The 17,465-nt window shown below is 36.7% G+C and overlaps 3 protein-coding genes across 3 annotated transcripts; all 3 read left to right on the top strand.

Moving 5' to 3' along the window:
* Positions 1-924: 924 nt before the first annotated feature.
* LOC141819280 (V-type proton ATPase subunit a1-like) lies at positions 925-10,050 on the top strand. Its single transcript, XM_074706619.1, has 14 exons — positions 925-1,031; positions 1,113-1,286; positions 1,536-1,673; positions 2,448-2,555; positions 2,704-2,811; positions 2,936-3,084; positions 3,802-3,955; positions 5,965-6,125; positions 8,050-8,256; positions 8,333-8,516; positions 8,605-8,688; positions 9,024-9,220; positions 9,308-9,367; positions 9,609-10,050. The coding sequence occupies exons 1-14, from the start codon at positions 960-962 to the stop codon at positions 9,811-9,813; spliced, it is 2,001 nt and encodes a 666-aa protein (XP_074562720.1). The 5' UTR covers positions 925-959; the 3' UTR covers positions 9,814-10,050.
* Positions 10,051-10,954: 904 nt separating this feature from the next.
* LOC141819283 (putative sugar phosphate/phosphate translocator At3g11320) lies at positions 10,955-14,870 on the top strand. Its single transcript, XM_074706624.1, has 4 exons — positions 10,955-11,508; positions 12,644-12,747; positions 13,842-14,070; positions 14,512-14,870. Exons 1-4 carry the CDS (start codon positions 11,041-11,043, stop codon positions 14,656-14,658), a joined length of 948 nt encoding a protein of 315 aa, XP_074562725.1. The 5' UTR covers positions 10,955-11,040; the 3' UTR covers positions 14,659-14,870.
* A 555-nt stretch (positions 14,871-15,425) lies between these two features.
* On the top strand, positions 15,426-16,124 carry LOC141819278 (NEDD8-specific protease 1-like). The gene has a single exon (XM_074706616.1). The coding sequence runs from the start codon at positions 15,435-15,437 to the stop codon at positions 16,122-16,124; it is 690 nt and encodes a 229-aa protein (XP_074562717.1). The 5' UTR covers positions 15,426-15,434.
* Positions 16,125-17,465: the final 1,341 nt, after the last annotated feature.

Genomic DNA, 17,465 nt, shown 5'->3' with positions numbered 1-17,465 from the left:
TCTAATTGCTCTCAAATATTAATATCTTTATTTTATCCTTTCTAATAAATTCACAGATGCAGCTAAATAATCACAGCTCTTCTATATTAACTTTTTGTACGTGTTGCTTCCTAAGAATCCACCACTTCAATCCATAGTATAACAAAAATAAATAAATAGTTTTTATTTATTTTAATTACATATTAATGCCCATAACCCTAAATAAGTACTTCAATTTATAGTAATAACAGTGTATAATTATGTATTTTAAATCAAGTGTGTAATCATATAACATTAAATATAAAACAATGTATTATTCAATATTTTGTTGAATACATTTTCGTTAATATTGTAAATCAACCATCAAAATTGATCATATTTCTCATAAGCCAATTAAACTCCCACAAATTTTATGTGGGTATTATTTCTGTCATGATATACCAAACATATGGTGAATTTTCATATTGTTGAAACAGAAAAGTTATTCCTGCTTGTCACACTAGTTTTTGCAATCCAATAGATCCTAGATCCAATCAAAGCCTATGAATCATAACAAAACAAGTTTTGAGCATATTTGCTATTGGATTGCTTGTATGATAAAAAAGAACTCCCATATCAAACTAGGTTAAAGTTAATTCATGTGGAATCTCTTATGGTTATGCAATTAACCAATTACTAAAAGCTTTAGGTTTAGTGATACAGGTTATTGAAGTTTAAAGTGTTCCAGTACAAACAGGGAAATCACATTTGTTGATTTTCTTTATGATCATGTGAAAAACTCTTCAATAATAAAAAAAGAACAACAGATTGTCTGTGGGCTCTTTCAACATAAAGGGAATTCCTCTGATACTGTTTCTTGTATTTATTGATATCGTGGAAATGTATTTTTTGAGGCATTTTCCATGCTTCAGTGGATTTGCACTTATCATGTTCTATTCCAGGCAGGTAGATTTCTTGGCTCAGCTCAAAATCATCTAGTCATGGCAGAGACTGAGTTAGTCGAAAATATATACTCTATAAAAAATGAGGACAGATTATCTTTGCTTGAGCAGGTTTTTTGCTTCTCCTTTGCTAACTGTAGTAACTAATGCCATTTAGTCATTTGGTTACTGAAATGAGAATATCATTAAAAGTCTATGCAGCCTGAGCCTTCAAATAAAGCTGGCTTGAGATTCATCAGTGGAATTATATGTAAGTCAAAAGAGCTAACATTTGAGAGGATGCTGTTCCGCGCCACCCGGGGTAATATGTTCTTCAATCAGGCACCTGCAGGGGAGCAGGTCATGGATCCAGTGTCTGGTGAAATGGTAAAAGTAACCTTCCCATGCATTCCTTTCTAATGTTTCATATTCTTTGGTTGATACTTGATGCGATTTATTTTCTTAAGGATTTTGGAACATAGTAAATGTTCCTGACAAATAAAACTAATAGTCTAATATTACCTTAAGCTCAGTTTTCTTTTCCTTAAGCTTTTTTTTTTCAGCTGTGCTTTATGTTACACCTTGGTACTTTTTTTTTTTAATGATGTTCAGTATCTTTGTGCTTGTATTGTGTAGGTACACAAAACTGTATTTGTAGTTTTCTTCTCTGGAGATCAGGCTAGGAGCAAAATACTGAGAATTTGTCAAGCTTTTGGTGCAAATTGCTATCCTGTACCTGAAGAGAACAACAAACAGAGGCAACTGACTCATGAGGTATTCTGTTTCGTACTCAGTTCATCATGTGATGTCATTTGTCTTAACTGACCATTTAGACTTCATTACGTGTAACAATTATGGCAAGGATGACAAGTCTGAAATATATAGAATTTTCACATTCAGTAATTACCTGTTTTGTAGTTTAAAATTTTATTCTGAAGTTTATCAGGAAGTTATATAATATTTATGAGTTATCTTCTGCTGTTCACGCTACCAGGGCATATCAATCCTCTTGAAATGATATTTCTCCTTTGGCTCTTCTCCTTGAAGAAAATGTAGGTTTTGCATTATCTGTCTGATACTTTTTAATCTTCTGAGATGCTGGTAATTTTTAAGCCATTCATCTTCTCATTCTCTTAAACTAACATTATCGTGGTTCAATATTTTGTAGAGTCAAATGTTATATAATCTTTTTATTTAATATTTATATATCTATGAAAGAGTTTAAATTGATGGAGAATAATGTCTTGTATTATTGTAAATTCTCTTATTGACGTGAATTAATTGTATCCGTATTCTGCCCTTGCACTTATGTGATTGCTCTCAAAAGCTTAGCTTTTCCAGTTGCTTGGTAGTCTTATAATAGATGCCAATCACACTTCTTACCACATCCATTTTTGCTATATTATAGAATATTTTGTATCATCAGGGAAGTCATTTAGCAGTTTGGCATTTTATGAACTTCTCACTATGTTTGTGGTTGAAGCAGGGGAGTCCACATCATTTCTCTTGTTCATAAAACTAATATTGTTTTACTTTATCCTCATCTAGGTTTCATTGCGCCTCTCTGAATTAGAAGCAACTCTAGATGCTGGAACATGTCATAGAAATAAGGCCTTGGCTTCAATTGGTTCTCAACTGTGGAACTGGACTATCATGGTATAACTAGTTACCATCTGCTTCCTCTTCTATTAGTTTGATTTGAACATGATTTGTCATATTGGTGAAATATCTTTCCAGCAATACATGTTTGCATACCAATTTATTGTGAATAAGGTGTGCACTACTGATTTCATTCTATTTTTAGGTAAAAAAAGAAAAAGCTGTATATGATACTCTGAATATGCTTAACTTTGATGTCACAAAAAAGTGCCTTGTTGGAGAAGGATGGTGTCCAACATTTGCTAAACCACAGGTGATAAATTAATTGTATTACTTTCTTAGGTGAAATTATAGAATTTAAAAGTGTTTATATCGCGGTACTGTAGTTAATATAGTGATTATTTATAATAATTTTAATCGATCTTTTGGTGCCACAGATCAAGGAGGCTTTGCATCATGCAACAATACATAGTAATTCTCAAGTGGGAATAATATTTCATGACATGGACTCTTCTGAGTCTCCCCCAACATACTTCAGAACAAATCGGTTCACAAATGCATTTCAGGAAATTGTGGATGCATATGGGTTGGTCCTTGGAAATCTATTAATTGCTCATTTTTCTTTTGGTAATTAACTTGATATGGAATATGGATAAATTACAATCATGTTGAATGGAAGATGATCGCATGAATTTGAGCTAGTGACGATGTTATTTGCTTTCAACCTCATATCATTTATCTTTCCTTTTCCCTTCACTTGTATTTTCTTAATCTGGCTTTTTGTATTTTTTTTCTCTAGAAAAAACTTTTTGAATTACAGCATCTTCGTCATTGTTTATCCTTTAGTTTGCCCATATAAAATCTCAATTAGTACAACTATTTGAATAGGATGCTAATGTTCTTTGTGTGGCTGCAACAAGTAATTTGACTAATATTTTTTTTTAACGTTCCATTTGTTGAAGGTTCTCAATATCTAATAGTATATTTCAAGTCACTTAGTTGATCAAAATAGTGCCATCAGCTAATAACAAATATCATGGAAGATTGTTTTGAATGGATTCTATAATTTTTTAGATGCCCAAAAATCATGGAAGATTGTTTTCAGTAGATTCTTGAATTATTTAGAAGTCTATCTTTCTCAGGCAATGAAAAGGCAACAAGCTTGAAAATAATTGACTATTTGGTCTTCTGTGAAGAAACTTTGCCAGAATTAACTAGGAATTGAAGACTGATTCTTAACAAGTTTTTGGAATCACGTTTCAGTAATTCCACATTTATAATAATGTTTCTTGTTCGTGTGCAGTGTTGCCAGATTTCAAGAAGCAAATCCTGCTGTTTACTCGGTCATTACCTTTCCATTTTTATTTGCTGTGATGTTTGGTGACTGGGGCCATGGTTTATGCTTGCTGTTTGGATCGCTGGTTCTTATCCTTCGTGAGAAAAAGCTAGGATCTCAGGTGCTTCTCTTCAACTTTTCGAGGATGCCTTTGGAAATTACGACTACAGATTTGTCAAGAGTTTCTGAGTTAAATGCCACTTAAGCCAACATGGTATTTACCGTGTGGAATATTTTGTATTGAATCCTTTTGTAATGCATCTCACTCTTACTAGAATATTTCTCATATCCCTAATAGAGTAGGAATTCCTGCCTACATGTTTGAGTCCGTAGCACGCATGAGAACCATGCTAAATCTGCAATTCTTGGATATTTCATATTATAAAATGCCATAAATTGTCAGATCTATAAATGGATGGATGAACATTTCAAGTCTGATCCTATGTAGCCTAATGAGAACCATACTAAACTTGAAATTCTTTGATATTATTAGATGCTATGATTTGTCAAATTTATATATGAATGGACGGACATTTCAGCTGTACGAACTATGATGTACTTGCTTAGAGGCCTTTTAGGATGGTCTGATACAGTTAGGCAATGAATTGGTCAGTTGTCCTGTGTTTAAGAAATCTGAAATTAGATTATGCGCCTACGTTCACTAGGAATTTTGAGAAATTATTGCAATTTCTAAGTATCGGTAGAAATGGTTTGCACTATGTACTTTGCTCCTGATGGATCCTTTCTTGTAGTCTTCCCATTGTTGAGCTTAATCCGGTGTACAATCTCATTATTCCATGTATTGCTGATGTTTAATGTACAACAATAACGATAAATTGTGAGTACTTAATATTTGGCCTATGATGTGTAGGTCTTATTTTTCATTCTTCTACTGTCCACACCTTCTCTAACATTCAATATTCTTAAATATTTTTTGGTCCATTTGCATACAGAGCTTCAGTATACTGTCAATTCATTCAACATTCAATTAACACTATCATGACTGAGCCTTGCTTTTGAGTTGCCATGTCAGTTACTTTTTTTTCTATTCATTCATCTCTCTGGTCTATTCCTATCCTGTCACTTTGACTTCAATCTCTCTTCAGGAACCACTATAAAAGGAAATCGTTCAGTTTTTTTTTTTTGGTTTCTAGCCTTTCAAGAACTAGGAAACCTAAGTAGATGGCTGATGGTTTCGTTGGGTAAAAATGCAAAGTTTTCTCTCCCTAAGAACTGCAAACTTCCAACTAACTTCCAACTCCTATCTCAAAAATAAAAAAGAAATACACATTTCTAGGTTACTGAGTAGTGAATTGACAGCTGATTCAAAGGACTGTATGGAACAGTTTAGGTGTCACGCATCATAGCATTTACCAACCATCAGCTAGGAAAGAAAATATGTTTCAAAGTTGTATATAGTTTATTGATTTATCAATCATTGTGATATAAGTTAAGCTCCTTTTTTATGGACTTTTTTTTTAAAAATTTTTTTGGCTCCCATGCAAGTGCCATAATCATTTTACATTTACACCACAAATTTTGTGTATTTGCAACTAAGCCCTGTTTTATTATAAATTAGGTCCTCCACACACTCTTTATCCTGGACATCCCACAGGGTGAATGTTACACTAGCACAAATCTTTATCCTTGACATCCCAAGGTTTGTGCATTAAGGCCTCTGCCTTAATATAGCTCATATTTTAATCCTACTGTTCCTTGATATCTCTTTTCGACTTTTAGAAGACCTCATTGGTGGGCATCCCTCGTTCTGGATGTTTGAGCTAATTAATTGTAATACTAGGAGTTTGCATTATATGAGAATGATCAGGTAGCACATTAATTCTATTGTGACATTCATCATAGTAAAAATTCTGAATCTGGAATATTTTAGATTCTTGCGCTCCCTTAGCAAGCAAAAAGCATTTACCCAAAAAAAATTTGTTCAGCTTCTCATGCTAATTGTAATTAGTTATATTGCATGACCTATGAACGTGGTAAGTAGTTAAAACTATGTTTTGATGATATTGTGACCGGCTAGTTTGGTCAACTTTTGAAGAAAAAGCTATCATAATTGTTATGATGACCTAAGATAAAAAAACTTCTTGACTGGGTATATGGACTGCTTCGCAGAAACTCGGTAGCTTTATGGAGATGGCATTTGGAGGACGCTATGTACTACTGTTGATGGCCTTGTTTTCAATATATTGTGGACTCATATACAATGAGTTCTTCTCTATTCCCTTCTATATCTTTGGCGAATCTGCATACAAGTGCCGTAGTACTGATTGCAGGTAAATGATAAACCATGCCACTGTGTATACTATTATTTGACGAAGCACAAAATAACCTTGGTTGTCAGCTCTATAATAGCCATTTGGTTCAGTGGATTTTTACGTTTTCCCGCACATTACTAGTACACTGTAGTTAACATAAGATGGATGCGTATTGTTAAAATTTTTGAAGTGTTTGTTTTATATTTGCATTGACTTACTGTCTCTTTTCCCCTACTGACTTTTCAGCATGGGTAGGTTGTCTTTATTATTGTACAGGAAGGATAAGACATATAACAAGATAGCATAAAGCAACACAATGAGAGATAGTAATTATCAAGCTACTTCTTTGTTTTACACTCCCCAAATCAGAATCTTATATTTTGTGATATAGCCGTAAGAAAATCTTCTTCATCGAATCCTATGAGGCCCTCTGCAAGTCTACTTTTAATGTGTTAGGATTTGAAACTCTGCAGTCCCAACATCATGTCTTTATGGTCTGTGTGAGTCTGATTTGAAACTCTGCAGTTCCAACATCATATCTTTATGGTCTATGTGGGTCAGATTTCAGACCTTTATTGCACTGATGCACAGTTAAGGCCCCTTTCTGTTTGAACACATTGAGGCTCCTACTTCCAAATACTCCATGGTAAGGCCCCAATAGCATAAAATACCTAAATATCTGCAAAACAATGGTTTAACCAAGGCATTCTACATGATGTACAACAATGTTTTGGTCAACATTGTTTGATAGGAAGTTCTAAAAATAGAGTCTTTGGTTTGTCTTTTATAAAAAAGGCATTTCTTGGGCCTTCCCCCTTAATTAACAGAATATCTTTGCCACCTGAATGACCTGATTGATGGTGACCTAGTCCACGACAGCTGGATTCCTCAAAAGCCAAAATAAATTGCAGTTGCAGCCAATCTTGCAACTCTGATGTTTGTCGTATCTGCACCTCCATTCCTGAATGCTATTCATCTTTGATGCTATTCTTTGTCCTAGCATGAAAGTAGTCACTGAGATGTTACAAGATATGCAGTGCATGCAGGCAATTTTGTTTGGTCCACAGTGTGTACAGGTACCTTTGCATATGCTAGTTTTCGGTTCCAATCGGTAACTCATTGGAGCTCCTCTCCTCTCCGTTTTTATGAAAAAAAACCATTGATACATCAATGTTAGAGCTGAAATATGCCTCGAACCATATGCACTGATAATTACCTTCTGATCAAGATATTGAGCGTGAATGAGAATTCAGAACATACTCCTTGAATTCAACGGCATAGTTGAACCACTATGCTCTCCTTTAGTGCATTATTAGATTTTAAAATTATTGCATCATTAAAAAAAATTGTATAAGATACTGTGATTGTTTGCTGGATTATCACTTATTCCTACTTTTCCGTGTGCTGCAACGTGGGTACCATATCCATTGTTAAATACGTTTGTACTTCAGTTGATATTGCTAGTAAAAACTTCCACAAACCATAATAATGGTCAAACTTGTGTTAATTAATGCATTTATTTGCCAAATGCCTTGACATGATACATTCTCAGCACAAATTTTAAAACCCCTTGTAGCACAGTAACTCTGATGTTATAGATTATGTACGGTTCATAGATATTGTACTTTTTTCTCTAACTCTTAGATTTTACCACTTTGAAAAAAAAAAATTCTTCAATTTCTCCAGGTTTTTAATTTGTTATTAAAAAAAATAGTGTGCCATTCATTGCATATTTTAGTTGCTGCTTCTTAAGGATCTTTCTTAAATGCTCATTTCAATTAGCTAAGCCATTTGTATTTATGATATCAGGTGAGAAATAAATTATTCTGTTTGGATTTTTTTTTCTGAACTTGGTATTTGAGTTGTGCCTTTTACAGTTAAGAGATATTCCTGTCTGATAGCTTTCCTTTTTTTCTTTCTTTTGTTCAAACTTTTGTTGCAGTGATGCCCATACTGCTGGTCTTATTAAGTTCCGTGATCCATACCCATTCGGGGTGGATCCTAAGTGGCGTGGAAGTCGCTCTGAATTGCCTTTTTTGAACTCACTCAAAATGAAGATGTCTATATTGCTAGGTGTATCTCAGATGAACTTAGGAATCATATTGAGCTACTTTGACGCCAAGTTTCATGGAAACCCCCTTGATATACAGTATGTCATAATTGTGCTTGAATATATTTTTTCAACCAAGGTTATGAAATACTAATTCCTTTACTCACTTTTTCAGGTATCAGTTTATTCCGCAAATAATATTTCTTAATAGTCTCTTCGGTTATCTTGCACTTCTTATTGTCATCAAATGGTGCACAGGATCTCAAGCTGATTTGTATCACGTAATGATTTATATGTTCCTTGATCCATTTGGAAATCTTGGAGAGAATCAATTGTTTTGGGGCCAGAAAGAATTGCAGGTCGCTCATTGTGTTCATCTTCTTTACAGAAAGATGGCCATGTTTTTGTGTGTTCTACACATTTAAGTTTGCTTGATTCTGTATGCAGATGTTGTTATTGATTCTAGCTATTGTGGCAGTTCCTTGGATGCTTTTCCCAAAACCATTTATCTTGAAGAAACAACACACAGAGGTAGCATTTTTGTGTCTATGCTTACTGCTTCCATTATGGATGATCTTTGAGAAAAGTAGTTTTGGATGTTCAAGAAAAGTCACTATGAAACTGAATTCATCGCTTGATTCATTTTTCCCCTGTAATGACATCTGGAATATCTGTAGTAAGCTTGTAGAAGCTATATTTCATTTTCAAGAAATTGCAGCGCTGTTTCTATTTAACTTGATACAACGTTTTACATTTCTCATGAGTCTCGACTCTTGAGACTTAGTGATAGCTATAATTAAAGAAGAAATATGCTTTAGAGAATATCCAAAGCAGCTATTTACATTGTGTATGATGTCCTTGAATAGCGATTCCAAGGCCGGACCTATGGCTTTCTTGGGACATCTGAAATGGATCTTGATCATGAACCAGATTCTGCAAGGCATCAGCATCACGAAGATTTCGATTTCGCTGAGGTATTTGTTCATCAGATGATACATTCTATTGAGTTTGTCCTAGGTGCAGTCTCCAACACAGCCTCATACCTCCGCCTTTGGGCCCTTAGGTAAGTGTCATATTAGACCAGGTTAAATTTTACCAATGTCTGCCAATGGTTGTTTTACTGACTTTACTGGTTTCTATCGGCATGCAGCTTAGCACACTCAGAATTGTCAACTGTTTTCTATGAGAAACTACTACTACTTGCTTGGGGGTAAGCGAACAAACTTTAATAATTCATCTTTCACTTCCTCCTTTAGCAACCTTTATCATAAAAATTTATACAACAACAAATTAGATTTATCCTATTAAGTTTCAGCATGGGTTGCTTCAATGATTCTCTTACACCTATAATACGGTTGTATATTTATTCTACAATTTCATCAACCACTGCAAAAAATTTGTTAAATTCTTCCATTGCGATTGTATGACTAATTTACCTACCATTTGCACAGGTATGATAGTATAATCATCCGGATAGCAGGTCTTGCTGTCTTTGCTTTTGCGACAGCATTCATTTTGCTAATGATGGAAACCCTTAGTGCATTCCTTCATGCTTTACGTCTTCATTGGGTTGAATTCATGAACAAGTTCTACCATGGTGATGGCTACAAATTCAAGCCTTTCTCCTTTAAGGTACTCGCGGATGAGGAGGATTAATAGGTGATGCAAGATGAAATCTTTTGCTTCACTGACAAGTACATGAAAGTTTGATAGACAAAATGGAGCAGTATTGAATTTTCTACAGCAGTGGCATGGTAAGAGAAATAGCGGAACATAAGACACTTGAGATTTTGACACCTCATGAGTGCAATTTTCCACAAGCTGTTGGTTTCGATAGCCTTTGACAGCATGGACGTTCTTTGGCACCTGACAGGCCAAGAAATCTCGCCAGAAAGAGAAATTCTTCTGGATACAGATTAGCTGCATAGTCAAATGCCCTCAAGGATTTTGTTCCTAATTTTTTAGTCAAATAGAAATGTAGATTATGTTGAATTTGAGGCCGCCATGTGCCCTCATAATTTGTTCAAATCGACACCATATGAATCCACATATAATGAAAATATTTCTTTTTTCTTCGTATTTCCGTTATATTGCTTGTGTGTGCTGATTGCTGCTCCATGGTATCATGTTTCTGTCCACTGACTATTCATATTGTTCTAGTAAAGAACCACGAAATTGCTGAGTCATGATGCAGCTTACAAATCATGCAATGAGCCACATGCAAAAATTATGCATTTAAATGTTTAATCTTTAATTGAAAGCCCTCCAAATTTAATTCTTTTGTCACTAAATTATAACATTGCATATATGCCTAAACTTCTTACTTTTCACCTAAACAAGTTAACTTCATGGTCCTCCAGAGGTTGGAATCCGCCAACCTGACCCCGGCCCCTCGACCAATCTGTGAGAAAGTAAATCACGATGAATGCGAGACTGGTCAGAGCATAGTAGTTCTTTGGAAACATGACATATTTTGATGTTATCGCATGTGCGCCATGAGCCTTCGAACCACGCACCTTATGCTGCAAGCTCCTAGACCTGACCAGCTGCTCCCGCCCGTGGGGGCACATACTAACTGTGTCTAAACCGTATAGAGGAGGGGAGAGAGAGGAGAGAGAGAGAGAGAGAGCGCGCGTGAATGTGAGCGTTCCTCTACCTCTCCTCCTCTTCCCCGATTGATTCGACGCCTCTCCGCCACCAGCGAAAGCCTTCTCCTTTTGAGCGCGCTCTCTCTCTCTCATCGTTTACCCTACCATTTCTTTCAATCCCTATCATTTCTCGTAACGGATCGAGCCGTGGTGGGGCCTATCGCCGGAATCTTTCGCCATTTCGATCGATCGCAGCCAACGAGGAGGCGGAGGCAGCGAGGAGGAGGAGGGGAAGATGAGCGGAAAGGGAAATTGGTCGCCCCCGGCGGTGACCGGAAGACTCTTCACCTTCGGGCTGGTGTCCTCGTGGTACGCATCCAATATCGGCGTGCTCCTGCTCAACAAATACCTCCTCAGCAACTACGGCTTCAAGTACCCCATCTTCCTCACAATGTGCCACATGACCGCCTGCTCGCTGTTCAGCTACGTCGCCATCACCTGGGTCCGGGTGGTGCCATTGCAGACCGTGCGCTCGCGGCTGCAGTTCCTCAAGATCGCCGCGCTCAGCTTCGTCTTCTGCGGCTCCGTCGTCAGTGGAAACGTCTCGCTGAAGTACCTACCGGTCTCGTTTAACCAGGCAGTGGGCGCCACCACGCCCTTCTTCACCGCCGTGTTCGCCTATGTCATGACCGTGAAGCGGGAGGCCTGGATCACCTACGTCACCCTCATTCCGGTTGTCGCCGGCGTCGTCATCGCCAGCGGGGTAAGTAAGATACGATCTTTCTTCCCTCTTGGTTTGTTTGGTTTCCCGTGTTAAATCCAGCCTCTTGGTTATGAAGCTAGTTCCCTCTTGGTAGGAAATAACCAGCCTAGCTTCATAATTCTTGTTCCCTTATCTGCAAATCTTGTACAAGCATCTTTCTGCAGTTCAAGCATTTTTTGTTTGATTTTTTTTATAGAATTTGTCTTTCCTTTTTTTTCTCTGCTGGCTCTTCTTTGTTATGCCATACTTGAACAGTTTAGAGCTTATGGATGTTGTATGACACAATGAAAAAAGTATTATTATGGTGCATTTCTTAAATTGGAGGTGTATTGTTTGCTTGGAATACATTGATGTGCTTTTGATAATTGCTAATGCAACCCCAATAGACACAACCTTGACTATGATACACTCAACTCAGAACCAAAATGCCTTAAGTTGCTAATGTGCATAACTGAGAAGAACTAAATCAGGCAGTAGGCTTTACATAAAAACAAACTTATTTTTGTTTAACCTAAGTTTGTATCTTATTTGTTATGTTGGTATGAACTTGTTGAGGATGAAAATTGTGGAAGAAAATTGGATAGGAGCCAGTAGAAAGATGGTAATATGATGGCTGTATGAATTTTGAATTTCTGAAAGGGTATCCCTGCTCATAAGGGACTTACCAATATAAACTATATATTTAGTGTATCGTATCTATTGATTTAGCAAGTGCCTTACTTAGCAAGGCGCAACAACTTGATGCAAAACCTGGCATATAACAAGATACAGAATCAGTTGAAAATGATTATTAATCTATTCCTAAACTTCATTAATATTCTCCTATATAAATGTACTACTATGAGACACTTCGAACATGTACCTGCAACTTTCACCATCTATATTATCCAATGTGATTATTTTCTATCCAAACCTACTTAAGTGGCAGTATCACCAAAACTGAGTGGTTTTGGAAATCTCGAGCCATTTCATCCATAATTGTGGATGTGGGTAGCCAACTATTATTTGCACTCAACTGCAGATTGACAGTTTCCTAGACTGTGGTTTTTAATATTATTTTCTGAATCGAGCTATGACAACTACTGTTCATCAATGTCTGGTTCTTAAGTGATTGTATTTACATTTGGCATTGCAGGGGGAACCGAGTTTCCATTTGTTTGGTTTTATCATGTGTATAGGTGCAACTGCTGCAAGAGCACTCAAGACAGTATTGCAGGGGATACTTCTGTCTTCAGAGGGGTACTGATATTATTTTAGTTCCATGCACCAATTATATCATCTTTATTCACCATAATTTAATCTGCATGTCACAGCCTCATACTTCTTTTTCATGCGAGTGGACCAAAATTTTCGTCAAGGGATTGTTTGGTTTGCTACAAATGACCTTAAGTTGCACATCTATCTAGAATTAGGCAATCAAAGCTGCAAATGCGACAAAGATTTGAAATGGTCGCTCTTAATATTTGCTGCTACAAGTAATCTCACAATGCAACAATGTGTAATACAAAATAGAAAATATTAAATATACAATTAGATATAGATTATGATATTGAGCGTATATGTGTGTATGTATATAGGTGTTTAAAATGGTCACTCTTAATATTTACTCCTACAAGTAATATTTCGATGCAACACATATGTAACACAAAATAGAAAATATTAAATATACAATTACATAACATTATGATAATGAATGTGTATGTATCTATGTGTTTGAAATTACATATTTGTCAATTGTTATTCTTAAAAAATTTTAAATAATAGCAAAAATATAACATATGCCAAAGATTTTAATTAAATTACATAGAATAATTTCATGGTTTATTGATAAAAAAAAATTCGAAGATACCAAATAACTAATATAATATTAACAAAAAAACTAAAATAATGTAGAAAAGGTCTTTTTTTAGTTAATTTTTTGATGGTATAGTATGAATTACTAATGATGTATTCTATTGTTTTGCAAACAAATAATTTTTTACACCATAACATACATGAAATGAATTAAAACTATTTTTAAACAGCTTAAAGTGTGAGTATCAAGTATCATATTGTTTTACATAGGACATATTTTTCTTACCTGGAAGTATAATGATGCACTTCCCTTTGTAGTATTTGAAGAACTATTGCTAATAGCATTATGTTGAATGCATTCAAAGAACCACATCTGCAACAGTTGTTCGTGATGTCAACAATTGCCTTCAATGTCATTATGTTAGTTGCACTCTTTACTAGTTGTTGGCAACCAAGCACCCCTTGAGACATCCTTTTTAGTTGGTCAATGCAATACTGTTTTCTTTGTCATTGCAATGTATTTTTATTTCATTTTTCAGGGAGAAACTAAATTCTATGAATCTTCTCCTATATATGGCTCCAATAGCAGTTGTTCTCTTACTCCCTGCTACAATGATTATGGAGGAAAATGTGATTGGTATCACAGTCACACTCGCTAAAGAAGATATCAAGATTATATGGTACCTGTTGTTTAATTCTTCTCTAGCTTATTTCGTGAATCTGACCAACTTTCTAGTGACCAAGCATACAAGCGCCTTGACACTCCAGGTGTGTTGATGCACCATGCAACTTTTTTTGTCTCATCCTAGTCTTTACAAAATCCAAATGTAAAGGCATTTACATTGTTATGCTTAAATCTAAAATTATTCACAGATTGCATGAGCTAGTTTGTTTTATTTAGTTGAAATAACAAAATTTTGAGTCATTCTTCTGTTTGATAAAGAATTATTCAAGTTCAGCTTAAAATTCACAAGAAATATATGGTCCTGTGCTCCTTCAAGAAATTAACTACCTGGTTTGTTCTTCAAAAATTATGATCATATAGTGATCTTAAGCTTACTCAAGGTCCTCAGTTGTCTAAAGTTATCATGAACTCCCAACTAAAATGTACCACATCATGTATTCTAGTTTTCTTATTGTTCTACCTATTGACACTTTGCTTATCGTGTGATCCAGCAACTAATAAATCCTAACTTTTGGTGATTTTAGGTTCTTGGAAATGCCAAAGGCGCTGTTGCAGTGGTTGTCTCCATCTTAATATTCAAAAATCCCGTGACAGTAACTGGGATGATTGGCTACACTATTACAGTGATGGGAGTTATTCTTTACAGTGAAGCAAAGAAACGTAACAGATGACTACTCTAGCCTTTGTCAGACTAGCTTTGATCTTCAACTTGTGCATCATTCACACCTAGAATCAGAAAACCTTCACAAATCATGGGACAGCGAATTAACAAGCAGAGCAAAGGGGTGCCAATAAACTAGTTGGCCTTTGCTCATTTTTGATAGCTACATTTTTCATTCTAGCTCACTTGATGGATCGAGAACCTTAACCTATTTTGTTTCCAGTTGGTCTCAAATCGCGGATAGACATGATTTTGTAATTCGAAGAATTATTTAACAACTTTCCATGTATGTTGGAAACTACCTGTGTCCCCGGGGCAATGATGTAACGGTAGGATATCCGGATTGTAACTCAGGGACCCGCGGTTCGATCCCTAGCTATGGCGTATTTGCAAGAATTTTTCTCCAAATGGGGAACGCAATCAAAGGATGCTGGACATCTGGATTGACCGCCATATGCGCTTCCCGATTTACCCTGATGGTCGGTGGGAAACTTCCATGGCACCGGACCGACTACCCCCAAAGATTGAGTGTGGCTACTGGGATTATCATTTTTTTTTTTTTGAAACTACCTGTAGGGACTCTCCCGTGTTAGGGTCTTTGATTTGGTTCCCCAGATTATTGAGCTATAAAATGGTTTAAATTATTTAAATTTAATAAAAAAAATTTAATTTGATTAAAATTATTTTAAAACTATTAATAGTTGCTATTAATAATTATTATTACAATGTTATAGTAACTTATTTAGTCTACCCGAGCCCGAAGCCGAAACCATTTCACCCACCGCCATGGCTTTCAGGAAGAAGGACGGCGACAACCAGATTCTGAGGTACGACGACGTCGTCCTCCGCCGATCTGACCTCGGCATCATCCGCGGCCCCCATTACCTCAACGACCGCCTTATCGAGTTCTACTTCGCCCACCTTGCTTCCTCCTCCGCCTCCTCCGGAGCCGTCCTCCTCGTCCCACCTTCCATTTCCTTCTGGCTCGCCAACTGCTCCGACTCCCAATCACTCCGCGAGGCCGCCGATCCGCTCCGCCTCCCCGATCGCTCCCTCGTCCTCTTCACCGTCAACGACAACCTCGACGTCGCCGCCGCGGAGGGCGGTTCGCACTGGAGCCTTCTCGTCTACTGCCGGGAGACCAGCGAGTTCGTGCACCACGACAGTTGCACCGGAATGAACCTCTGGCACGCACAACGGCTCTTCCGCGCCGTTAGTGGATTTGTCGGTGCCGGCGAACCCCCTCAGTTTGTCGAGGGTTTCACACCGCAGCAGACCAACGGGTACGACTGTGGGCTGTATGTTCTGGCGATTGCCGAGGTGGTATGCAATTGGTTTGTGTCCGGCGGAAGGGGGTGCGCGAAGAGGGATGAAAGGTGGTTCACTGCAGTTGACAAGGAAGTGGATGCAGTTGCTGTTAATAAACTGAGGGGGGAAATGTTGAAGCTTATTTTGAATTTGATGGAGAACAAGTGACGGGTAAACTATTGAACTGTTTTCTTCTTTTCTTTGAATTCAGTAATTTTTCTTGCTTTTCTTCAACTTGTTCCATTCACATTTCTCATATGAATTTCCGATGGGAAGAAACTGACAATAATTTCTTGGAAATAATAAGCATCTAAAAATAGGAGTGTGTCATCAGTGGATTAGATGCTGCTGGTTTATGTTTACTTTCTTTAGCTTCCTTACTATGTGAAATGTTCATTTCTCATGTAACAAGATTATTACAAAGTCTATATACAATTTGGATGAGTAGATGATGCCCAGAGGCCAGAACAATGCTTGTGGAATGTAGATTAGACAGAACTCTGTTTTGCCGTGATAGTCCAAAGTTAGATAACTGTGATCAGGTTTTTAAGTACTATTTTAGTTGCATATTTCATAGATGCACTTTATTTTGCTTATTGTCAATGAACATATTGCCGTGTGTATGCCCAATCCTGCATTTTTTTGTTGAGAATTTGGCATCCAGAGAGCGGTTGATGGGGCTCCAAGATTTGGAAAATAAAACATTGATGGTCATTTTTCAAGCAAATTTAATAGAAGTAGAAGGCAAGAATGTAAGAGAACAAGATGAATGCATTTTCAATATGTGTATCCTAAGCAACTTAGATGTAAGAGAGGTGAAAAAAAGAATGCAACCTAGAGAAACTGAAAGTCCTAATTTGAAATCAACTTTAAAACTAGCCTAGGCGCTCAACAGAAAATATAACTTGTAGGCACGAGGGACCTGAGATACGGTCTAAGTGTTACTATAACCTCTTATGCTCATAGCGATTGTCTTTCTTTCTTAACTTGATCCTATAGCTAAGAACTGTATTGTAGGCATGGGGGACCCGAGATACAGTCTAAGTGTTACTATAACCTCTTTTGCTCATAGCGACTGTCTTTCTTTCTTAACTTGATCCTATAGCTAAGAACTGTTTTTTTTTTCTTTCTCATGACAACAAATGAAATTTAAAGAGGAAAAAGATAAAACAAATGAAACCTATAGAAACTGAAAGTTCCTAGTGTGGAACTTGACAACAAATGAAACCTAGAGAGGAAAAAAGAGAAAACAAATGAGACCTACAGAAACTGAAAGTTCCTAGTGTGGAATTGACTTTTAAACCAGTCTAGAGCTGCTCTGCAACAACACTTGGTAACTCAAAGAATGCTCCTAGAAATGGCATCTAGGTAAGCTCCTCTTCTTTCTACTTATTGGAGTGACTGACACCATATGGTAGGCCCGACTAAAATGACACTAACTTGTCTTGTTTTGATTGGGGTTTGCAAGCCCAACTCTGAACACGATTTTAAACCTTTGTAGCCACTGTA

This window comes from Curcuma longa, unplaced genomic scaffold, assembly GCF_044706935.1.
Source record: "Curcuma longa cultivar G26 ecotype Majalengka, Jawa Barat unplaced genomic scaffold, ITB_CL_G26_1.1 contig_28511, whole genome shotgun sequence".
In the NCBI taxonomy this organism is placed as follows: Eukaryota; Viridiplantae; Streptophyta; class Magnoliopsida; order Zingiberales; family Zingiberaceae; genus Curcuma; species Curcuma longa.
This window is presented reverse-complemented; position numbering and strand designations above follow the sequence as displayed.